Source organism: Felis catus, chromosome B4 (assembly GCF_018350175.1).
Source record: "Felis catus isolate Fca126 chromosome B4, F.catus_Fca126_mat1.0, whole genome shotgun sequence".
NCBI lineage: Eukaryota > Metazoa > Chordata > Mammalia > Carnivora > Felidae > Felis > Felis catus.
In genome coordinates, this window is record NC_058374.1 from 717,089 (window position 1) to 741,488 (window position 24,400).

General features: G+C 53.1%; 1 protein-coding gene and 1 long non-coding RNA gene across 14 annotated transcripts in view; both read right to left on the bottom strand.

The window, feature by feature from the left end:
• The window catches only part of LOC109501255, a 30,189-nt gene extending 27,859 nt beyond the window's left edge, over nucleotides 1–2,330 (bottom strand). The window contains exons 1-3 of one of the 3 annotated variants that reach the window (XR_006600188.1): nucleotides 2,027–2,330; nucleotides 1,310–1,410; nucleotides 608–693 (exon numbers count right to left, since the gene is read on the bottom strand). This is a non-coding gene — a long non-coding RNA (uncharacterized LOC109501255). Of the gene's footprint in view, nucleotides 1–607; nucleotides 694–1,309 lie in introns of all 3 variants that reach the window. The other 2 variants (XR_006600189.1, XR_006600187.1) reach the window with 2 other exon arrangements.
• Nucleotides 2,331–4,910: 2,580 nt separating this feature from the next.
• The window catches only part of DIP2C (disco interacting protein 2 homolog C), a 412,960-nt gene continuing 393,470 nt past the window's right edge, over nucleotides 4,911–24,400 (bottom strand). For all 11 annotated transcript variants that reach the window (XM_023256257.2, XM_023256255.2, XM_023256259.2 and 8 more), the window contains 5 exons: nucleotides 17,777–17,834; nucleotides 15,602–15,676; nucleotides 12,692–12,866; nucleotides 10,951–11,074; nucleotides 4,911–8,066 (listed from right to left, as the gene is read on the bottom strand). In XM_023256257.2, coding sequence (XP_023112025.1) covers nucleotides 7,814–8,066; nucleotides 10,951–11,074; nucleotides 12,692–12,866; nucleotides 15,602–15,676; nucleotides 17,777–17,834 — 685 coding nt within the window. In that variant the 3' untranslated portion in view covers nucleotides 4,911–7,813. The remainder of the gene's footprint in view (nucleotides 8,067–10,950; nucleotides 11,075–12,691; nucleotides 12,867–15,601; nucleotides 15,677–17,776; nucleotides 17,835–24,400) is intronic.

Sequence of the window (24,400 nt, forward strand, 5' to 3'; positions counted from 1 at the left end):
CTGTGCACCTGAAACTAATGTAACATTATGGGCCAACTATAATAAAAATACCAAAGTTTTAAAAGTTACGTTTTCGGGGCACCTGGGTGGCGCAGTCAGTTAAGCGTCCGACTTCAGCCAGGTCATGATCTCGAGGTCCGTGAGTTCGAGCCCTGCGTCAGGCTCTGGGCTGATGGCTCGGAGCCTGGAGCCTGTTTCCGATTCTGTGTCTCCCTCTCTCTCTGCCCCTCCCCCGTTCATGCTCTGTCTCTCTCTGTCCCAAAAATAAATAAACAAAAAAAAAATTAAAAAAAAAAATAAAAGTTACGTTTTCTCAAAAATGAAAATTTAGGCTTTCCTACTAGCCCACGTGGTAAATGGTGGGATACTGATGGCAGGTGACAGTGATCTCTGTCTCCTCTTTCTCCTTCCCTGATGGCATCGTTCCTAGCGGAGGTCTTCACACGTGCACACGTAACGTACCAGTCCAATTCTTGCTTTCCAGCTTTATTTCCCCAATTAGACTGTTGTCGTTGGCAACGTTGTGCCTCCTGGAACTCCGTTTCTATACTCACGTAAGTGCTCTAGACACGGTAGGAACTCCTTAAAGGCCATTAGACCCACTGACCTTATTCTCTGAACATCAAGGGGCCATCAAGCGCATGGCTGAGCTGAACTGAGTACCTGTGTCAGACAGAGATCTGGAAGGACAGGCTGGAAGAAACAAAGAGGCAGCAATGGGGGGAAAGAAGGCATTTGCAGAAAATCATTTCCCACAGGTCATGCTTTCGCAGGATCCTTTTACACAGAGTATTTAACATATGAATACCTGATTATTTGACTTTAACTTTAAACTAACCAAATGGAGAGTTTCACTATTCACATTACCAAGGATCATGGGGTCTCTTTAAAGATCTCCCTAAGTGCCTCTCCACAGGTCCTTAAACAGGTGACAGAGTCAAGGACCAACAGCAAATATGGTTGCCTCTGCCGCTAGATTATCAATTAGGTACTAAGAGCAATTCTGAACTCTGCTGTTTAAAAAGAATCTTGACATTTGGGGGGGATTTTGTTGCATTTTAGGAAATTGGAGCCCTGGAATATTCTGTTCAGTACAGGACCCCCAACACCATTACTCCTAAGTTAAGGGAGGAGTGTTGACTGGGAAAGTGACAACCACGTGTTGGTCCTGACTCCTTTACCCACCAAGACCCCATCAACCTGACACATTCACCCTTGTGCAACCACTGCACAAGCGAAAAAACAAAAAAATCTGAAACACAAAAACAAAAACAATGCCCCAAACAACCCAAAGCATATCTTCAGTTACCTTCTGGGTTTACTTTGAGAAATAAGTCACTTCCTCTCTGAGCAGGTCCAGCTCCCCAGGGGGGTTCTCACGTCTGGACGCAGGTTTGTTACAAGAACTAGCTGTTTATGGCAAGGAAACAAGGTTAAATGAGTGCTTGACTTCATGCCCACATTTCAGCTAGAAAGTCAGTTTAAAGAACCGTGTACGTGGGGCAACTGAGACCTTGGCGATCATCTCGTCTTACCCCTTGGTTTTGGAGACAGTAAAGCTCACGTGATCCCCTCTGTGTGCAGCCAAGACTACATCTCAGTCTCCGACCAGCTGCCTCTCAGCCTCTGCCAGACCTCAAAGCTGGGAGCGTGATGGGGCTCCTTCGCTTTACCCCACAACTTCAAATGGTTGGTGCTCAGATATTTATTGATAAGGGAACAACAGAGAAGTTGGAACATTAAATTGTTTAAAGACCGAACTACCAGACTCAGAAACTAATTTCCTGTGGAAGGAAAAATCAGAGTCAAAAGTTACTTCTCAGAAGTTTCCTTACTGCTTTGCATCTTAGAACAGGAATCAGCTGACGATGACCTCAGGGCCAAATGTGGTTGCTGTCTGTGGGACCCAAAGCTAAAAATGGCAAAGCTTCTAAACCCAAAGCTTCTAGATAGTTGAGAAAAGTCAATGGAATAGTACTTCACGATGGGGAACTGAAACGAAACCCACATTTCTGTGTCTGCTTACTTGAGGGCTGCCTTTGTGTCGCACCATCAGCAACGAGTGGCTGAGACAGAAACCGCCTGGCCGGCAGAGCCCGCGCCACTTAACTCCCTGGCCCTCCCACGGCAGGCTGGCAAAGAGCTGGTTAAACGCTGGCTGCAGCTGGTGCCAAGACGCGGCATAACCGCTGCACCTTGTTAGCTTTTCAGGCATAACTGCCCGCCAGCGATTAGCGGTTGTCACCAAAGGAATCCCTACAGCCCGTCCATGCCCGCCAGCTCCATCTCCAGAGGCGCCTGTCCGTCTCCAGGAAGCACAGGGCTGGTGGCGCACGTCCACTTACTTTCAATCTACGCAAGCGCTTACGTCGTCGCCTGGGTGACAAAGAGCCCGGACGCACTCAGGACCTGGTGGCGCCTGTTGATGACAACACTCTGTCCCCGAGAATCACTGCTTGCTGTGCCCTAGTCACTGAGCACACACCAGAGCCGGGGACTTCAGGAACTTAGTCCTCGATGGAACGCCGTCTGATGGTGACCAGGACAGGTTCCACCTGCCGTTGCCTGGTGAGCGTGAGAAGGGACACCTGGTGGACGCAGGAAGCACAGCCACGGGTCAGGGACTCACCAAGGGTTACCGCACAAGACCAGGCCGGTCCCGGGTGCCTTGGGGGCCGCTCTGGATCCACGTTCAGGCTTCAGGGGCGCACTACTGCTGGGCAGTGACCCGGGGTCTGCCGACATCCTCCCGAAGGGGCAGCCAGCGTGCATCGGCGTGGGCTGCCATCCACCCGTGTTTCTCGGCACAGTCCCTTCACAATGCAGCGAGGACGGGGAACATTTCCCCTCGGCTCCGCTCTGGCCTAAGCAGGAAACGGGCTCCAGTCGCTGACCTTTGCCCCGACCCGCCCCCTTACTGCACCTGCACGCTCGCATCCGTGGTGCCCGCTCTCGAACGACGCTACTTCGCGGCTTGCCAGAGCTCCCTACCGTGCTGTTACCCGGGGAACCAATCCCCCACTCGAGAACCGCGCCGCCCCTCTCTCACCGCCTTCCCCTTTCCCCGTGGCTGCCGCCCCCCACCGTCTTTCTGGTATTTCCAGCCGTTGGTCGGGTGGCAGAGGCACTTGCGCTCCAACGGCGGGTCATTACAGTGCACACGTGTGGCAACAAGGCCTGCGTGGCTGTCAGCACTCGCTGGCACCTCGCGTAGGACGAAAGTAGGTACCGCTCGCCGTGCCTCCAGCAGCCCCTACCGCGTCCCGAGCTGTCCGCCTCCCACCGGGCTCGAGCCCTGCGGGCACAGGGATCCTCAGATACTTACCCACCAGGACGTCCTGCGTCCGGCCAGCGCTTACACGACGCCCGCTCTGTGCGGGGGCTCCGCGGCGGAGCCAGCATGGCGAGCGGGCAGGTGAAGACGGAGAACACGCGTCCACACGGGCTCAGGGAACAGCAATGCGCACAGCGGGGCTGCCGCCCCCTGCCCTCCTCGGCACTGGGCGCCGGCGGGCTCTTCCTCCCGCTCACTCTCCTCCCTCCCAGGTCAGTGCTCCAGCCCGCTCCTGGAGGAGTGCAGGCGGGGCCTGCACGCTGTCCTCGGGGCGGTGGACGCATCTCCCCCGGCCACACCACACGCCGCGCCCCACCCTCCCGCCTGCCACACGAACGGTCTCCCTCTCGGGGCTCGGTCCCCACACGCGCGAGAACGGAGCCTCAGGGGAGGAAGGCCTACGGGCCGACCTGCAGGGGTCGTGTGCCTAGAGATCTATGCCGTGGGGGCGGCAGACACAGCCAAACCACGAAGGCTTCCCCTACCCACTGCCAGCCCGGATGGCAGGTGCGCGGGACGCTCACGCCCCGGTGACAGCGTCGGGAACGCGGCCGACCTCTGTCCCGCCCGGTGGCTCCGGACCCCCCACTGGGTCTAGAGGCCCGACACGCTACTACGGTGCGGGGGCGCACACGGGGGGCACGCGTGAGGGGGCCTTCCGTCCGCGCGCGCAGGAGGCCGCAGGGCAGACGACCGCACAGGGGCGAGACCCAGCTGCCCCAGGCTGTCACCGGCCGGGTCCGGGAACCCACCGCCGTGGAGCTGCAGCGCGCGGAGCAGGCCGCCACAGCCGAAAGCACGGACGCACGCACGCACGCACGCACGCACGCACACGCGCCGTCCGAAGCATGGCCGCTCAGGACCACGTGTCTGTCAGCGGGTCTCGGGCGCCCAGCTCGCGAGGTCCGAGGCGCCTGCGTGGGGCGTCTCCACCGCCACAGGCAGGGGTGCTCAGGGGCGAACGGCGGGGCGCGGGGGCCGCTGCCCCGCGGGCGCTTCGCGGCGCACATTTGAGGTCTACTGGTTTTGGTGTGTCTACAGCTGAGTTCTTGAGAACCATCAGGCTGAAGGTCCGTGCGCCTGCCCTGCCCTTGCGACACAAACCTGAAAGAATTCTCAGATCTTGGGCAAAAGACAAGAGCTTCTGGTCGTCAGATGAACAAAGACAAGTTGGGTTGGAAGAGTCAGCTGGTCCTACTTCCTGACATGCAGAGGTCCCCTGTCATACAGCTGACAAAAGTATTTGCACACAGGACTCAGGCTTACTCTTTGTCCCCCAAATCTAGCAAGAATCTGTACACTTCCAGCAAATGTGAACAAATATATTTAGATATATTTAAAAGAATTAAAAAAAAACATTTCACAAAACATGTTGCCATAGGAATTTTTTAAGCAATAAATGCCCACATCAAAATTTAAACATTGTTCAAAGTATGATTATCTGTACTAATAAGTAATGCAACAAATTATGTAAACAGAGTCAGATACATTTCCCATTTCCCTGCAGGAGTCACTTCCTTCCTGGGATTGAACCTGTCCCAGACAGTTTTCCAGGGGACCAATTAAGAAACTGCTATTTTCAGAGCAACAAAAATAAAAGCTTTTATTTGTTCATTTGAATATAAAACAGGCGTTATCACAGATGTACAAAGCTTACTGGTGGTTTAACATACGAGAAGGTTGCCGTCCTTTGCACATAAAAATTTTGTTTGAAACCGTGATTGGTTGAGTACATGAATTTCTCTAACCAGTCACCACACTCTATGAAATAACGCTGCTAACATTCAACTGATAAAAGGGACAGTTTCCCTTGGGTAAAGTGTCAAGCAGGATTAAATATATATAATAAACAAGCACCATGAGGAAGCCGCCCTGTTGGGTTAGGTCTGTGTTTCAATGTTCATTGTGTACCCTTCTTTGTGCAAGTTGATTACACGGTTTTGTCTGACTTCAAAAGCACAAGGTCACAAGACAAACATTGTTACATTCTCATGAATGATTTATCTACAGCACAATTTCTAATACAGAACGATCCTTCTTTATTGCTGAAACGGGTTTCCTTTCCTTTTTCTTGCACAAATGACCTTTGATCCCAGCCCCCAACCCTTTGACCTCAACTCTAACATGAGAGATGATAGGACGTCACTAACCATGTTCACAACCGCACCGCCTTGCATGTGAAGGTCCTACTGGAAGTGACACCTGGTTTGTTTGCTTCCGACATCAGCTAGACCTCACAAGTTCTCCTGCAACTGTGTTTCCTAATCAGTACATGATCTGAAGCCTTAAACCATCCTTCCCCTTAAACAAGGTTGGTATGTGTAAGAAAATGTCTTTTTTCTGTGTGTGGTGGGGATTCCCCCCGCCCCTCGTAGGAAGCAGAAGACTGTAGGAATGTGTATCTGAAGCGTGTAGAAATATTCACACAGCAATGAAGTCAAATAATATTTTAAAAATCAACTAATTTGTGGAGATGGAAGGATGCACCCCACATGCAGACAAAGTTTTAAAAATGCCACTTAAAATTTTAAGAAAACAAGTAGCCTTGGATCTCGGAAGTCAAACAAAACTCTCTTTTAGCAAAGGGCTTACTGCTGGCGCATATAGCAAAGGCAGGTGAAGACATCGCCTACAATGTAACGAAAAGAGAATCTAAAGTTTGCCCAGCAACAATCTTGGTCATGCATTTCTAGCAACGAGAGCCACTGCGGGGTCATATTGGGGCAGTTACGAGATAAATCACGCTTGGACAGCTGATACCTCTTCTTGGCTGGACACAGATGGGCCAATTCAATCAAGGAGTGTACAGGTGAGACATGAAAATTGGAAGGCGTGTGAGGCAGCAGCAGCAGCAGCAGCAGCAGCAGCAGCAGCAGCAGCAGCAGCAGCAGCAGCAGCAGCAGCAGCAGCAGCAGCAAGAGACGGAAATCAGAAACGTGTTATCCACAGGTGGCGAGATGAAGGCAGCTGTGAGGCTTTCTTGCTCCAGCCAGTGGCTCTGTTAGGAGTCCGGGGGCAGCTCATGCGAGTTCCCTGTGGGTTTTGCTCACGCCGGGGCAGGGAACCCCAGAGAGCTGGCCGAGGAGACGATCTCCTAGGTGAGTCTTTTCCCTTAAAGCTGTTCCGGACACTCTGTCCACTCCATACAGTGGCCATCTGAGGGGAATCAACACAACCCAGTGCAAATGACCACAGAATATCGTTCCTTTTCATACCAAGGACCAAAAGGGGTGACACTAACAAAAATGATGAAGAACGTTGTGCAGCGAATTCTTGCAGCTAAGAGAACAGTGCCACACACACCTGCCTTCCCTAATGCCCGCTCCGCGTACTAAGCACATGCTGGCACACCGTTCGCTGTTGCCCCCACAGCAAAGGAAAGATAGTGCACATTTAGCCTCAAATTCCTTCCCCATCTCTGAGATGGCAATAACTTCACTTGCTGGTCTCTGGTTCTAGAAGAAACATTTAGACCGGGCTACCGGCGATCTGTGATTGCTCACATCAGCAAAGTGGGTGTGAGAGAATCTCTCTTTATCTACAGTACAGTGGAGGGGACACCATGCAAGTGACAGGTTCTGCATTTTAAACTTTAAAATCTCCTTTGTTCATTAGTGAATTTATATTTCATATATATATATTTGTTGTGATACTATCCACGCAAGATAATACAACACTTTTTTATATTAGCAAACATTACAAGACTTTAATGTTCTTGAATGTTTTTTCTCTTTTATACTTCTAAAGAGATCAAAATAAATTAAACGTTTTGTACATAATTACATATGAAGAAGTTAACTTATTTTATCTTTTTAGTTTAGTACAAAGTTATCTGCAAGATAGTTGCCGAAATACACCTTATGTATAATTCCTTCTCACTCTATGCTAACTTCCAAGGCTGTATGCTAGCCTTTGTTTCTTCAGTACATTTCCGACAAAGAAAGCTGCTAAAATCTAATTGGAAGGTGCTATTTGGAAGGTTTCCTCGTACCTCAACAAACTTTCCTAAAAGGATAAGATCTAGCAATGGCTTAAATCAGTAACAAGGTCCATGTCATTAAGATTTCATGACACATTAAACAGAGAAAACAATTCTTTGTCACACTACATAAATTGTTTAAAAGAACCCATCTTGAGGGCAGAATATTTTTTAATTGCTATTTTGGCTTAACAAAATACCACATTTACGAAGAAAGCACTTATCCAATAATTAAAAAAAAAAAAAAAAGAAAAGAAAGTTTTTGAAATGGGTTTTCCAACAAACTGAAGGCAGTAATCCAAAGTCCTTCTGAGCAAACTTCAGTGGTAAATTCACATTTCACATTTCACCCCCATGCCAACCAGGACTGCTGTGGAGTCTCGCTGAGGCGTGACCAAAGGCTCCATCCCAGTGAATGTCGCCCTCGTGTCTGCAAACTTCAGTGACACTGAGAAAAACGTTTCCTTCCCTGGAAAGGTCCATGGGAGCCAGAGACGAGACTACATGTTGTAGGCCACATAGATGGGGTCCAGCTGGTCAGCCAAAAACCCATCACGCAGGTGCATGCGCTGCTTCTCTCCCCGGGAGTTGATGGGGATCACACCGATGTCCACCACAACCACCACCCCCACCACCAGGTAGTGCTCCTCCAGGACCACATTGGTCACCAAGGGGACCAGGTCCAAGGCTTCTTGCTCTGACCCATCAAGCTCAACCACCACCACCAGCAAATTTGTCCAGGTGAACACAGCGCTGCAAGAGAGAGAAAATCATCACTATACAGCGAGGTTTTTATTGAACAACTAGGCTTTCTTGTCAACAAGTCCCATCCATCTGGCTCTCTTTGGATGTGCCTGTGCGCTGACCATCTCTCCGAGCCCACGGCCGTCAGCTCATTAAGTGCCGCACACAAGCCTGTCGCTGGCGTTTTCTAACGGCGGCACTCATGGTGGCTGCTGCGCGTGCACGTGATCTCTGTGCTAGGCATCACCCTGACAGCGGCCCTGCCCTCTGCCCTCAGCCGCTGCCGAGGGACACGCCGCGGTCGGGTAGCACGGGAGCCCCACCACCTGTGCCCCTAAGGTGAAACCTGTGTCCCCGCCTTGGGCCTGGGGCTGGTATGCAATGAGGCCAGGGGTAAGTCAGCAGAGGCTGGAGAACAGCTGGGGCTTTGGGGCTGGTCCTGCCCTGCCTGTGCCACAGTGGGAGGGGGGCACTGAGGGAGCACGAGCAGCATGGAGAAGAACCGCCAGCTTTGTGTGCAGCTGACCACGGGTCCCGTCACGCTGGGGCCAGCTAACCCAGGGGGCAACTGCACACACGGGGGCACAGTAACTGTTTCTAGTACTGAGTCTGGGATGAGTCGAACGCAGCAAGAGGTGACCTGTATGGGGAACAATTCCTTAAGAACATCAGAGATGGACCCAGAAGTATTCTATTTGGGATCTTCCAGTGGAAGGTCACCCGGAGTATTTGGTCCGGCCAGTCTGTGGAAGCCTAAGCTTGGTGCTGCTTTCCGCTGCCAGCCACCTGAGCTTTCACGGTTGGTCGTTAGAAAGCGGTAGTAAGAGGGCGTTAGTGGCCACTGCTCCTGGTGCACACGCTCCACTGGCCGCGGAGGTCGGAAGGGTCCCAGGGCGAAGGGGCTGTGTGCAGGAGGAGGCCAGGCTCCAGGGGCCTGCAGGGGGCTGCTGGTATCTGCTCCTCCAGCCAGATGCACAGAGGTTCTATGGGGCAGCAAGTGTTGGGGAGACTCACTGTGTTTTCTAATAGCTTCAGAACACATTTATTCAGAAAAAAAAACTCCACACATCTTGTTTAGAACGACCAGTAAATACATTAATGTGGAAGGAAAGAGCAGGGAATGTGTTCGACAAATTACTGCTCCTGGGTTTGGCCTGGTGATAAGCGCGTGTACCCAAGGAAACAGTCCTGCCGAGGTGTGTTCCCAAGATGTGCTGGTGGGACTCTTTGTGACTCTAAAATATTGCTCTGCATGGCCCGAGTGAGCCCATCCTGAGTTTGTGATATCACAGGTTAGATACACATAGTAGCCACTTTGGGCATAATTTATTTATAGCATTTGACACTGAGGACACAGCATTAGGAACCAGGCTGGATTTCTGTATTGGATGGGGGAGGGCTTTTCTAGGAAGCTGTGGGTGGGCCAACATCTCTCTCCTCCCAACAGAGCTTTCCTAGGCCCAGAGATGTCAACCTCTGGAGACGACGGATGAGAAGGGAACGATGTGGCTAGCGGGACTGTGCCGCTGTGCACAGTCACATCGAGTGACACAGGTGTCAGCCTTGGTCCGAGATACCTGACAGGGTGCGCTGGCGGAGCAGCACAGGCCCGGTGAGGGAAGGAAGAAGGAGCAAGAACGACATAGTAGGCTGCACTGGGCGGTTGCCGGCGGACAAAGCCCAGCACAATCAAGCCGCTGTCTTTCCGGTGCGCACGTGAACAGAGCGGAGCATGGGGCCTGACACGCCTCGGGTGAGGCCACACAGCAGGTGGCAACAGCAGTGCTTAGAACAAAACCCTGAACCCTGGAACAGAAACCCACAAGGGGCAGCAAGGAGCACCTGCCACAGACCTGCGAGGGGCAGACAGCCCTTTGCAACTACACAGAAAACGCTAGAGGGAGGCGGTGCAAACCAGTCTGAAGTATTTTCTCACAGACACAGAGCTGGAAGGCTGTAACCGGGGTGCGGCCCGGTGCCATTTCTGGGCCGGGGTCTCTCTAGGGCTTCCGTCTCCTGTCTACACGCAAGCGGACAGGCAGCCTCCGCAGATTCGGGGAGAGCAGGCCCGCGTCCAAGTCTGAAGCACAGGACCGTGCAGGGAGTGATGGTTCTCCCATCTCTTCCATCCCGCCAAGCTTTCTGTGTTCCCGTTCAGTAAGCGCCAACAGATAACCAGCCTGCAATCCACTCACATGACGCAATGAACCATCTCAGGCCAATCTACCCACGAGGAAAAACCGCTCACGAGACAGTTCGGAACGTGCCTCCCTTTGGGTTCGAGAGCAGCTTCGTCAGGCCTCTGCTGGCTCCGGGACCCACCAAACGCACAAACCTACAGCTACGGGTGCTGAGCCACTTTTCACTCTTAAACACCACGTGAAGGCGCTCCGTGAGCTTGAGGAAGGGCTCCACGCTGCGGCCTCCAGGCCAGCCCCAGGCACCGTGGGCCACCGTCAACACCGCCAACCAAATGGACCAGGGAGGGAGGGAGCCCAGCTCCAGGAGGACAGGCCCCGGGGCCCCCGGCCTGCTGGAGGGCATCTGGTGTAACTGCCTCCCGTCTGAGCCTTACGGCCTGTGAAGGACCCTCACTCTGAAGTGCCTGCTCGTGCGCCTGTGTGCAGTCCGTTTTCCCCATGTGACCCTCTCGCAGACTCAACACAAGTAAGTGACAATTTCCGGGACTCGCCCTCCAGGCGCATCGTTCTCAGGCAAACACGTAATCTGTGGACTCTACGCCAAGAGTGCCCTTTGGCGGCTAAGTTATCAGCCCCGAAGGTAAAGGTCTACAATCCAAAGCCGAGGCTCTCCTGCACAGGCCCCCCGTCCATTCCCAATGCCACACAGTCTCTGTCCCGTGCCACTGTGCACACGCCCACCCACTACTCACCATTCTGTGACGCTTTTATGGGCTCTGATGACTGAGGTCTCGATGTCTATCGGGTGATACCTCATCCCCCGCAGCTCCATTGCCTCATCCAGAGCCCCCACCACATACAGGGCATCGTGGCGCTCTGTGTAGGGAACGGAAAACGTGTGTGAACTTCGCCACAACGGTGCTCGAGCTGCTTAAAAACAAAGTCTAAAACTACTCCTGACTGCGAGATGCAAAGGAGTGGGGCCACTGAGCGAGGGTAGCAAGCTCCTTTCTACCAGGGTCGCTGTGTTCCCAGGGAAATGCCCGGGCCAGCACTGCAGTCTCCTGGGAGGGCTGCTCTCACACCTGTAACGTCGCTCCGCACCTCAACACCACGGAGTAGAGTGCGTTCTCGGACCAGCTTCTGTGCACCTGCAGTAGGCCAGCCCACGTTCCTTGCAGCCCTCAGCCCCAGTGGGGCCGGCAGACATGCCCCAACCCTCAGGGTGCTCTCCCAAAGCCCTAGGGTCAGGGTGCAGCAGCAGAGCCAAAATTAAACCTGGTTCCCTCTGATGTCATCACATGAGGTCTAAACTCATTCTACCTCTCAGTAGGAAAAAAAGCAGAGTTTCTGATAATGCTCATAAACAAAGATTTCCTTAGCTCATGTAACCGTGAAACGTCTTCTCACTCATGCAAGCCTCGGACAGTGGCAACATGCGGTCAGTCCGTCTTTCCTTAAAAGTAAGGAGACACCCTCAACCTTTAGGGTGGTAAGTATATCCGAGAGTATTTGAAAGAAGCGATCGACATACAGAATACCAGAAAAGAAGTCTTTTCCAGTTTTAAGTCAGATGAGATGAGGACCTTTATTTGCTGGCCTCTAACTATTAATACAGCAGGGACTCCAGCCTTTGGGGGGGTGGTCACAGAGCTGAGGACAACAGCGCTGTCCCAGCACCCCCAACCCAAATGCCACAGGGTGGGACCTATCCCATCTCCTGAGGAGGTCCTGGGAATCCCAGATAACACCCTCCAATAAAATAGCCTATGGTTTTCCCAAATTGCAAACATGATACAAACACGATGCCAAAATATGTTTGTGCTTTGCTTTCCCCCTAAATTCATGCCAGTTCAGCCAGGCTCACAGAGCTCCTGCCATGCAGCTGTGTCTGGAAGCCTTCTTGAAAGTCACCTCCTGGGGCTGGGGTCTGACAGGATCTCACCAAGAAATCTCTGCTCCCATCCTTTGAAATAACGGAGTCCTGCCTCTGTTTTGAGTAGAACTGGTAGCTGAGAGCTTAATAGCAAGTAGGACTTTACATTTTCATCTTTCCTAACTTCCCCGCCTGGCACCAGCCGCCCTCAGACGCGGGAGCAGCAGCCTCCATGCGACCACGGCCCGAGCGCCTGGCTACCTCTCCTTCCTGACAGGCCACACTGTCAGGTCCTGCCGCCACCGCCCAGCTGGGGTTGCGGGCGGGCCTCGTTGGGACTGGGCGGCTGCAGGAGGGGCGGGGGTCTGTCCACTGCACTTAGGGGCGCGGTGTCACGGGCAGGGCACACTCTGGCTCCTGTGAGAGCACACAGGACACGACGTGCGGCTTCAGCGTGGACACTCTCACCCCCGCCATCCTCTCTTCCGTACTCAGCTGCTTCCTGGCTGGTTTGCAGCCAGCATGTGCGAGGAGCCCCTGGGGCTGGGGCCCCAAACCCACACAAGTTCTCAGGGCCTGGGGACCTGGCTTCTCGACCCACCTGCCTGGGCTCTTACCTCCGTTTGCGTCTGTGAGCTCCGTCCTCCGCAGGAACCCCAAATAGCCCGTCCTCGCCCAGACCGTCTGCGTGTCTCCGAAACTTAACCTTGAGTTGAAGTGGTCTGACTGGAGGGACTCGTCTCCATAAATGGTGAAGTAGCCACTGGCGTTGTGGGCACTGTGAACCCAGATCTGTTCAGGAAGCAACAGAATTGGGTGAGTTCACCTGGGAACATCTCTGGGGAAGAAACTACGGGCGCAAGGCAGCAGCTGATCAAGGCGCCCTCAAGGCAGGAACAAGGCCACGTGAGTCTCACGCAGGCTTCTGGGGGGAACACAGAGGCGTGAAGCAAAGCACCAAGCTGTCCACCTATGGAGAAGCTCGTCAGAACAGGAAGGGTTTGAAAGGAGGCACATCAAGTGAGCGATGTTGTACTAAGCAGTTTCCTTGCACTTATTCAAATATAATAATGATTGTTTCTAAAAAGCAATTTGGAAAAATGTTGAAAACTTTTATGATTTATTTTTCCCTTTCACGTGGTTTGCACACTTTTGGGAACATATTCCAACACAACAGCAGAAACCAAAACCGACTCAAAGAAGGAAAGGTGTGTGATATCAAGAAACAAAACAGCCCGTGTGTGTGACACTTGGGCAAATGAGAAAGAGCAACATTTTGACTCAAAGTGGTGACCATGTGAGTCATGCAGAGCCATGGAAAAGACTCGAGGTTAAGCCAATCAAGTCCCTGAAACACGCATAAAACTGCGTGCAATTCTGTCTCTGCAGGGAAAAGAACCAGAAGACAGGGTCTTCTGGACTACACAGTGTTTAAAGTAAAGACGTTCTGAGCTGGGTTGTTTTCATGATTTTATTACACTGAAAAATGGACGAGTGAGAGACAGTCCACCTTGTCTGCACTGTCCCGTGGCTCTCAGACACTCTGGGCACACCCACAGCCACCCAGTCAGGACCTGCTGAACAAACCCAACCCCAGAGGAAAGACAAAAGCGACACCATCGTATAAGGGCAATGAAACTTGTTCCTTCTTCTCAGACACAAAATTTCCTTGTGAAGACACGTTCCTGTTCAGAAAACCAGAGTGAGGTGGGCTCTGATGCCCGGCGGGAGCCGAGGCCACTGGCTAGACAGCGGCACAGGCTGGCACCCTCTCCAGGCACCCAGGACAGCACACTGTCCTTCCCAGTTTCATTCCTAGGAATTGACTGACTGAAGTTTATTTATTTTGAGAGAGACAGAGAGAGCGGTAGAGGGGCAGAGAGAGAGGAAGAGGGAGAATCCCAAGCAGGCTCCGTGCTGATGTGGGGCTCGAACCCACCAACCGTGAGATCATGACCTGAGTCGAAACCAAGAGTCGGACGCTTGACTGGCTGAGCCCCCAGGGGCCCCGAAACAGACTCGTAAGTACAGAGTATAGACTGTGGTGCCAGAGGGGAGGCAGTGGGCAGGGGCTGAGTGGGGGGAGGGGATCGAGAGGTAAAAACTTCCAGGTGTAAAGTCAACAAATCTCGGGGATCAAAAATGCAGCACAGGGAACGTAGGCAATAGAATCGTCATCATGTTGTGTGGTGACCACACTTGTCCTGGTCAAGAGTCACATCACTGTGCTGTGCACCTGACGCTAACACGACACTGTGTGTATCAACGGTCCTTCAAGTAAACAAAGCCGCTGCACCCCTCTTCCCGGTGCCCCAGCGCAGTGGCGCAAGCACACATCACAGGTGGCTGAAGAAACGACAGTGGTGAGTCCTGACCGCTGCTCACATCCCAAATGCCTTTTCTGGGTGGGCTGCTGCTTAGCCCTTCGTGGGAATCTCTCGATCACGTGTGAAGATCAGAACTGAGGGGATAAAACACTGCACGGGTCTTACTGAGGAATCTCCTTTAAATATGTTCCTAGACAGGAGCCCGTGCGGCTCACCAGGCTTAACACCCGCAGTTACCTAAGCATCCGACGCTTGGTTTCAGCTCAGGTCGTGATCTTGCGGTTTCGTGGGGTCGAGACCCACGTCAGGCTCTGTGCTGTCAGCATGAAGCCTGATTGAGATTCTCTCTCCCTCTCTCTCTGCCCCTCCCCTCACTCACACTCACACTCTCAAATAAATAAGCTTAAAACAAAAGAGTCTGTTGGTTGAGCGGTGGTGTTTTTAATAAGCTGTTAGTGACGGCAGCAGGTCTGTGGGCAGCTGGGGAACCTCTGTGAGGAGGGAAGCTGACCATGTGGGGCAGGTGGCACGGCAGCAAGGACGTGGGCATTAGACCCAGTGCCCGTGAGGGGCTCGGCCTTGCCGAGAACAGGAGGGAAGGTAAGTGCACCGTGCCCCTTTCTGATGTCCCTTCCACTGGCTGAGTGGGGGAGGGGGTGATCTAGGGCAGCAGGAACGGGGGTCAACCAGCGTGGGTTTCCTCCTAAATACGAGCGAATGGGTCAAGGCCACTGTTGACTTTCTGACAGAGGAAATGCCTGTCATTCCCTAAACTGCGACCATTTACTGACACTCCATGGTTCTAGGCTGTGGCCCTGTGCCCTGGGCACGTTCTCCATGGCCGACCTGACGCGCTTCTCAGCACTAAGTCGGCAAGCGGGCGGGAAAGGCAAGAGCTAGGACGTAAGGAAACTCACTCCACGTATGTTCACTATCCTCTGCCCTAAATTCTCTGGAGAGGGCCATTCACACTTGCTCACGGAAATCTGCTTTGCAACCCTGAACTTCGGTGACCCGTTCTAGCGGTAAAGTTTATTTCAGGTTCCTTCCCAGCCAGTGACTTGACTTGAGGCTTAGCGGTGCTTCCAGGTGTTGAGGACGACCCGGCGCGTCCAGCAGGGCGGTCATTCGGTCTCAGAGGCTCCATCTCTGAGCACGCCCCGCAGCTCGCCTCACCCGGGCGGACACCCCGGAACTCACCTCACCCAGGTGGGAGTCGCCCAACGGTCCTTTTGTTTCTGGATTGGCAATTATGATCCGAACCCCCGGGAGGATCTATGTGGCAGAGGAGAACGTTCTGGTCAGTGGACAGACAGGCAGATGCCACACCAATCAACCTTGCTGTGGCCTTTATGCCACATGCCTGTTTTCCTTTCTAAAACTGTCTAGAAAGTGGTATGGACTTAAATCAAAATTACATACCATAACATAATTACTGCGTGACAACCGCATCTTACTGTAATTATTACTACAATGATAGTGCCTGTATTAAAGTGATCTTCACATTAAGAATCTGGGGACACCTGGGTGGCTCAGTTGGTTAAGCATCCACTCTTGGTTTTGGCTCAGTTCATCCCATGGTTCCTGGGATTGAGCCCTGCATCAGGCTCTGCGCAGACAGCGAGAAGCCTGCTTGGGATTCTCTCTCTGCCTCTGTCTCTCTCTGACCCTCTCCCACTTGCTCTCTCTCAATAATAAGTAAACACTTAAAAACATTAAGAATGTGCATAGAAACATGATGATTGATACAACTTAACTCAGCATGATGCATGAAAAATAGGAATTTTCAGACATTTCAATTAACTTTTCAATTGTGTTTAGTATCGTGCCTGGCATCATGGCGCGTGAATGTGGATGAAGGGGGAGGTTTGCAGTCGGTGCTGAAATAAGGAAGTCACTCATGGATCAACGTTTCGGAGATGAGTGTGGACCGAAAAGTGAGGCAGGTGTGGTGGAAGGGAGCAGGGTGGTGGCCCCTGCCGTGCTGTCAGGCGTGTTCTGACTAGAGAGCCTGGACAGCCCTCTCTTTCCTCAATCATGCTTCCAACGTTCTCCTGCCTGTCACTGTCTTTTATCGTAATATTCGTATCAACCATCTCCTTTTTTTACATTTTTTTCCATGTTTATTTATTTTTGAGAGAGAGAGAGGAGACAGAGCACAAGGGGGTGAGGAGCAGAGAGAGAGGGAGAGACAGAATCCGAAACAGGCTCCAGGCTCCGAGCTGTTGGCACGGAGCCCGACGTGGGGTTCGAACTCACGGCCCGCGAGATCATGACCTGAGCCAAAGCCGGACGCTCAAGCAACTGAGCCACCCGGGAGCCCCGACCATCTCCTTCTTAATGGAAGTTTGGCTTAGAAGCGTTTTGAATTTCACCGAAACCACATGCATCTGGAAGCAAAAGCTGATTCTGCAAATTTGGAGTGAAGCCCGTGTGGGCTCAGTTAATCGGACCTTGTAGGGTTGAGCTTCAGTAAGAGCTCTTGGAACGGGTGTCCTGTCCCCTAGTCTGAAGCGTGACACGGTGGCTCTGGTCTCTGTGTCTCGCTCAAGGCTGAGTTAGGGCAGGAAAGCACAGGGTCCTACCATGAGAACCAACTTAGCAGCAAGAATTCTCACTGGCGCTCACACTGACACAGATGATAAAGGATCCAGAACTGACATAAGATGCTTCTGGAATTATGTCAAGTGGAGAAGAGATAGAACAACGGGGGCCAAAAATGAAAAAAGAAATCTTCGCTTTGGTGTAAATATACTTCTCACCCTCAACTTGTAAAAAAAAAAAAAAAGACAAACAAAGAAAACATAACCACTGTGGCAGGAACTACTCCTCCCCCTACCCCACCATAACCCTTCCTTGCCTGCTTTCACAGCAACCGATACCTGGGTTTATAGCAAGGCCCATACACACTCAGAACCAATATAAGGTTTCTAACTTTTCTTTCAGCCAGTGTGACAGTGTGACCGTGTGACCGGACTTTGGGTGGCGGTACTTAAGTGTGCACAAGGCAACTCAGAAAACTTCATCTGCATCTTTCCTTTCCTCCTTTTTCTGTTTCTTCTCCTGCTGGCTGGAATGTGAAAATGATGGCTGGAGCTAGAGCAGCCACTTTTGACCCTGAGGTACTCTTAGGAACAGAATCCATGCAAAGTAGAACAAGACAGAAAGTGCTGGGGCCCCTGGAGGTTTCATTTCTTTTTTGTGAAAGAGAAGAAAAACCTAACTTGTTTAAAATACTGTTGTTTTGAGTTTCTGTACTCATGGCCAAACCTATTGTTAAAAATATTCTAAAAAATACATTTCTTAAAATGTCAAAGCTCATACGCTAAGACTCAGGTTTATGGAGAAATACATCTTTCTTCCTTCAATACTTACTTTTCCTGATTCCATCAGGGGCAAGCTGTGAGGAGAGCCTCTTTCCACTAAACGCACTCTACAAAGAGAAAGAGAAGGTATGACTTGGCCGCGTTCTTGAGCCTGTGGTTCCCTTCCTCCATACTTAGCACCTGCCTGGTCAGTGCTGGTCAGTCTGCTGGGGAGCACTGTCCAATGCAATGCACTGTTTAGATGTCCAAGGAAAAAGTGATCCCAGAGCAGACAGTAGCTGTGCTCCGGCAGGAACACGGAGAGAGACACAGGAGGGGCCACAGAGAACAGAGGCCAAGTCCCGTTCGCCAATCATGCATGACCACCAGGAAAATGATTCTGCCTGGACAGGAACCAGGACTCAACTCAGCACTTGCAGAAAAGGAAAGGCACACGGGTTAGACTGGAGTGCGAATGAGCTCCGGCCACGGGGACAGTGGCCCAGGTCCGCAGAGCACAGAATCGACCTTCTGAACCAGGTGCATCTGACCCCCACGAGGACTGGCCAATTTAGACGGCAAAACCTTCTAGAAAAGAAACTCTTTTCCACTAAAAAATACTTAATGGTGGCTTAATCTTAAGAACCGTGGAGGACACTGGTGCTGGTCACAACCACAGCTGGCTGAACCCCCGCGGTGTTCTTTCTGCCACGGTACAAGACTGGGATGCTGTTCCTTCGCCTAGGGGGCACTGTTTGTTCACAGAGTGCCGTGCTCGACACTAGGGATACTCGGGGCACAGCAGTGAGGGGTGCTGGAGGCTGTGTCTCTGTGTCCATGGAGGAGGGATGCTCACCACCCCTGAGTCACCCTCTGTGTGGTCACAGCCATCCTCCTGCTGACTGGCAGGTGCTCTGGAGACGGGAGGGGACGGGGAGAGGGGCAGGAGGCCTCAGAGGGGACCCCTGGTCACAGTGTGGGGGCGCACGAGGCTCCCTCACAGCCGGCCTTTGCGGCACCTGCAAGTGGGATGCCACGGGGGCGGGAGGGTGGTCAGGGGCGGGGCCGGGAGGGAGAGCACCTGACCGGTGGCGGCAGCGACGTGATGATGTGCAAGAGCTCACCATCCCCAGTTCGGGTTGGACGACAGCCACTAAGATCTCTGGTGCTGGTCTTGGGAAAGGCTTTGATGCTGACGACAGCAAAGGAGGGCTATCCCAGGAAAGCAGCCCAGATCTTACACACCGCTGCAACGGTTCCAGAACATGCCAACAGGCTTAATGACATGAAGCATCCACGATAAATTACCCGATGCAGCGACAGAACTGTAAGCGACAAATGCTCTCAGGACCCAGGCGGCATTGTGCTCACAGAGGCCGGGTCAGGAGGCTGGGACCGCTACCCTCAACTAAAGCCAAGCTCGTCTGAATGGTCAGGTGACGTGAACACGCCTGTGTCCAGTGGCTGGCCGCACAACTGTGGCTTCTGGATGTCAGCAACGAGCTACAGACGGAGAAAGCTGCAGGGACAGGAGGCTGACCTGGGTGGGAAATTGTGAGTCGTGTGGCTGGGGAAAGACAGGATGAAGGAGCAGGGGCCCAGAGGGGGTGGGCTTGGCATGAGGTCCCAGCACCACACAGCCCGGTCTCCGCGCAAGCAGGGCTGCTGCTCTCTGGCTGGGGGTGGGCGGCGGGCCCGCGATGCGGCCGGGCTTCCCTACAGCCCAGCGGGTCAGGCTGGGCAGCAAAACTCCTAGCCAAAAGTTAGGGCTGTTTTGGACACACTCCCACTCTGCCAGCTGTCCACGCAAAGCCAGCACAACCTTAGGATGCGGAAAACCCCTGTCAGGCATTTTGGATGTATCCAGCAGCTGTGACTGCTGCATTAGGAGGGTGAGGACCCCGGACAGGGCACCTAGAGTCACCAATTGAGCCAGACGCTTGAAACAAGGGAACAAGAGCAATGTCCCCGGACCGTGCAATTTGTGCCCAGGATGTCCACGGCTCTTCCTTCTCTCCCTCCGTGCAGGCTTCTACCTCGGCCTGTGCCTGGACAATCTAGGGCGAGATGACACGGGCGAGGGTCTCCTCCAGCCAGTGGGGCTCCTGGCCACGTGCACGCTGGCTGGCCTCTGCCTTGCCAGACGGTGGCCTCCTCGGCCCTCTTCCTGCTTGAAGAGTTTACGCGTGTCCTGTCCTTCCCTGTACGGCCCTCAGCCTCTGAGAAAGCAGGCGTTTCATCTCAAATGTGGAAGAGAGGAGGATCTACCACGAGGAGTTTCTTCTCTGGCCTTTGTTAGAGCTTCCCAGGAACGCAGGAATGGGGTGCTGGAATCACTCAGGGTTGCTCTGATGTGAAAAACTTACAGATCCTACTGGCAAATGCCACAGAGGATGGTCCTACATCCACATGAAAAATATCCAGAGAGTAAAATGAAAAATAAAACAGCCTTACGGAAAAAGGCAAGCTGTGTCCTCAAAGAGCCGGAATGCACATCTGCAGCACACGGAAGGAGGAATCTTCCCGCTTGTAAGGGAGATGCTGATACCGAGCCCTGGACGGGCTGCAGGGCGACAGCGGGCACCCGGGCGAAGCCCTGCTCGGCCTGACCTTCCCAGGGTGGGAGGGTGCTGCTCACAGGTCAGGTGAGCTCCGTACATCCTGTGCACCTACCAGGGGTCCGTGAGATGCCCTGGGTGCTGTGCCGCCATCAGCACCGCTCTCTGGAAGCAGCCTGGATGGTCACAGCCAGACTGCAGCTCGCGTGGGAGGCTGCAAAGGCGGGCGCCCTGCCCGAGAGTGGGCTTGGCTCTGTCCCACAGTGAAGTGGGATGGTAAACGGAACCCTGTCTCCCGGGAGGTTACAGAGAGACCGAGCCTATGATCAGATCATTCTCCGGGGGACTCGCGTGGATGTGGCAGAATCTGTCTGACACAATTCAGGACCTGATTAAACCTGTCAGCCCTGGGACCAGGATTTTCCGCCCCTTCCCTTGCTGCCCCCCGTCCACTGCTGCTGGCCGTCAGCGCACCTGCTTCCCCACCCCCCTCCAGCCCGCTGTGCGGCGTCAGGAAGGGCCTGCCTCTGACGCTTCCAAACTCAAGCACCAGCCCTGGACTTCCGAAAACATGTTTTTCCCCCGAGGCTGTTAATACGGACTTGAAGTTTAGGCTTTCGCTAGAAAAGAAGAAACGGCAAGGCAGAAAGTTCACGTGGGGAGACCGGTCACTCCCTACACAATCCCTCCCTTGTGCGCTGTCCTTACTCCCATCTGAACCTCACCCTGCACAGCTGCAGCCACCAGAGTGACGTCAAGGAGCTACAGACACAGGGTGCTGAAGCAGGAGGTCCGTCTGCAAAGGGCTCCTTCCTCTGGCCTTGTGGAAAAGGCTGGGGGGAGGGGCTGCTGCAACCTCACCACCCCCCAGCACACTGCCCCCTCCTCTCCCTGACACAGGGTGCAAACCACGACTGTCACCCAGGGGAGGTGAGCACCTCCACCTGCACAGCTACCGTCACCCTCTGGCAGGGTGCCCATCACACCACCGGCTCAGGAGACGGGAAACAATCGAGAAATCACACTATCTGTCCCTGTAAGAATGACGGCAGCTGCCACCGCTGCTGCCAGAAATGTCACTTCGGGAACACGGACGAGCCCAGTGCAGATGTGTCCTGAGCGGGGACAGACAGAGGCCGAGGGTGGGTACCTGTCCCTGCCAGCTGTGCCGCTGCCCGGCCCCGGCCACCCGGGGAGGTCTCCGTGACCTGGAGGGTGTGCAGCATCCACACCTCCCATCACCACGACCCGCTCTGTCACAGCAGCCAGAGGAGGAAACGGGACCCCGGGTCTGCCCCTGCACCTAGCACGCCACAGACGCACAGCTGCAAACTGGGGGCCTTCCAGGCCCACGTCTACACGGCAGCGTCTTCCAAGGCAGCCTGAAGCATCTGAAGGACGGACTATAAGGCCGCTGGCACAAGTTTTTCAGAATCCCAGGAGAGGGAGGGGAAGTTCCAAAACACGGGATGTCATGCATGTTCCGAACCCTGGCTTCAGTGACCCGAGGTGCTAGGGTCGGATTTTGTCCCCAGCTTCCCGGCAGCTGGGGCAAAGGGAGGAAAAATGAGACAAGTCTCACGGTCGGTCGAAGTCTGGATTCTAACAGCGCTGTAGGTGAAGCCCTACCAGAGAGGACCGCTAGGGGCACGAGGAAACCCCAGACAGAAGGGGCATCACGGTCATGTCCCCACAGGAGCGAGGCAACAGAACACTCCCCAAGCACTGCTGCCCCTAACGGAAGCTCTGCCCCGGAACCCGCGCTCAGAGCTCTAGGTCACACATAGCCCACGGCACTGCCACCAAGCCAGCAGTGGCAGAAGTGACGTGGAAGCCCAAAACCGCGTAAAGCCACCCAAAATGAGTGACACCAGGCACAACACAAGACGTGCTTATCTAACACAGCCACGGGACAAAGCAGTACCGAGCGTCCCGGGTGCCCCTTCTACAATCACGGGTCTAACACGCTCCTGCCCCCAAGGTCCCCTGCCACCGCTGGGCCCAGACATTGCTCAGTGCAGTTCCTCGTCTCTCCCTCAGGCTGACGGGAGCCCAGACTCCTCCTCTTCTGTTGGGTCTGTCAGCGGACACCCCAGCCGGAGGTGCGGGCCAAGACCCCGTGTCCGCTCATAAGGCTTTGATGGCAAAGTCATCTGAGGTAATTACTATGTTTCGACAGCAGCGTTTGATGCACAGGAAACCTGAAGGAACAGCTCAGGCTCTCTCTCTGGGTCCCCAGCAACGACCGCGGTCCTGGACACACAAACGCGCTGCGGTTCGGGAGCCACACCAGCCCACGTTTCCTCAGCTTCCGGCTGACGACTGTCTTCTGGACCCCACAGGACAGCTGGTTCCCACGTCTCCTTAGCTCGTCCCAGCTGCTGCAGTTTCTCAGAACATCCTCGTTTTCCACGACCTTGGTAGTTGTGGGGGCAGGGGCAAGGTGCTGTGCAGAGCATCTGGCATTTCTCACGGGGTTACACCGCGGTTGTGAGCTGGGGGAGGAAGCGCTCTCATCACGGGACACCCCCACCCGTGCCGACCCTGACCTCCCACGAGGCTGCCAGGTGCCTCACCGAGCGCCACTCCCCACCCTCCCCACCGTCTAGGGGAAGATGTTGCTCTGCGTGCCCACACGGGCCTCGAGGGGGCTCACGACTCCCACTACCACTGGCCAAGCTCACACCCCAGGAACAGGGACTTAAGACAGGCTGTCCTTCTAACACAGGAAGTGGAAGAAGCTCAGGGCTGCGGGCTGGTAATGTGCCCCCAGGGAGACACAGAGATGTCTGCATGGAGCTGGGCGCTGAGAGGCACCGGGCAATGTGGGAGTCCCTCCGGCTGTTCTGGAGTTTGCTTCTACGCCCCACGGGACACCTCTGGCCCCTTTCTACATCGATCCGCGTCTGCCAGAAGTGGTTCCGGTTCTGCTCCCTCCCACAGTAAGGGGTTGGTTAACTTACGTGCACTCTTCCCTTTTTGAGAAAAGAGTGACCTGAGAAATCATTCCTGGACTTCATACGTTAAGAGTTTTGTTTTTAAAACTTTTTCTCTTTGAAAGTTATTTCAAAACGGTGGAAAACTTACAAAAATGAAAACAGTACAAAGAACTGTTTTAATATCCCTTACTCAGATTCACCCATTGCTAGCATTTTACTCATTTGCTTAACCATTTGTGTGCCCTCTGCTCTGCTCACTCGCGCGCGCGCTCTCTCTCTCTCTCTCTCTCTCTCTCTCACTCACACACACATGCACACACGACCCTTTACTGCTAAGTACTTTAGTATGCATTTCCTACAACGATGGATATTCTCATACACAGTCACAGGACAGTTGCCAACTTAGGAACGTTAACATTGATCTGATATTTTCATCTGCGGTCCCCATTCCCATTTTGTCCATTAGCCCAATAATGGCCATTACAGCACTTCCTGCGCCCCCACCCCCTCCCCAAGTATAGGACCTGCTCAGCACCACATTTTGCATTTGGTTGTAATGTCTGTTTAACCTCCATCAACGAGGAACATTTCCAAGCCCTTTCTGTCTTTATGAAATTGACATTTATAAAGAACACAGCCCCTGCCTCTTAAAAATGTCATTTAAAACCTTTTAACTCAAGATGGAACAAATACCTAAATGCACGAGGTAAAAGTATAAAAATGTTACAATAAAACAGAGAGAGTAAAAGTTTTACAACATCGGGTTTGATAAAAAAAAAAAAAAAGAAAAATCCCACGACACCAAGAGCACAGGCAGCGAAAGATGGATAAATTGGGCCACATCAAAATGAAAAGCTCTGTGACTGATAAAGTCAGCAGAATGAAAGGCGACTCAAGGAATGCACAAAACATGTGCAAGTCATTTATCTGATAAGGGACTAATATCCCGAGTATAAAGAAGTCCTACCACTCAAAAGTAAAATAATTTAATCAAGTTAGGCAAAGGACTGGAACAGACATTTCTTCAAAGGAGACACGTGAATGGCCAATACGCACGAGAAGATGCTCAACATCACTGGTCATCAGGGAAACGCAAATCACAACTACAACGAGATACACTTCACACCCACTAGGGTGGCTACTACACCAAAAAAATAACATTAACTGGCATCGGCGAGGATGCAGATACTGCTGGGT